The sequence below is a fragment of the Penaeus monodon genome, chromosome 15 (genome assembly GCF_015228065.2).
Source record: "Penaeus monodon isolate SGIC_2016 chromosome 15, NSTDA_Pmon_1, whole genome shotgun sequence".
Classification (NCBI taxonomy): domain Eukaryota; kingdom Metazoa; phylum Arthropoda; class Malacostraca; order Decapoda; family Penaeidae; genus Penaeus; species Penaeus monodon.
This window is the reverse complement of record NC_051400.1, coordinates 11,451,901-11,452,195: the sequence shown is the minus strand read 5'-3', so window position 1 is coordinate 11,452,195 and position 295 is coordinate 11,451,901. Positions and strand designations below refer to the sequence as shown.

Genomic DNA, 295 nt, shown 5'->3' with positions numbered 1-295 from the left:
AATAAAATATTATAATGATGAAAACAACAACATATACATATACACATAATCCCGTGAACAGACGTTAGTATGAACCAACAGACGTGTATCTGAACAAAAACCACACAGTAATCTACCTTACACTAAAAAAAACCCTGCACTTACCTGGCCTTTTATCAGACACGTTACCCAGAGTATCTGAACGAGGGACATCCAGGAAATTGCCCCCACTGAGGGACGGACTGTTAGACTTTGTGGTATCTTCTCGCTCCAGCTTGTGGCGGGGGTGACCTTTGCGCAGGTCGGTCGAGGCTGC

At 44.4% G+C, this 295-nt stretch overlaps 1 protein-coding gene across 1 annotated transcript in view; it reads right to left on the bottom strand.

Moving 5' to 3' along the window:
- The window catches only part of LOC119581742 (potassium channel subfamily T member 2-like), a gene marked incomplete at its 5' end in the record, with an annotated part of 131,052 nt that overhangs the window by 40,176 nt on the left and 90,581 nt on the right, over positions 1–295 (bottom strand). Inside the window, 1 exon segment of the mRNA XM_037929873.1 lies at positions 145–291. Coding sequence (XP_037785801.1) covers positions 145–291 — 147 coding nt within the window.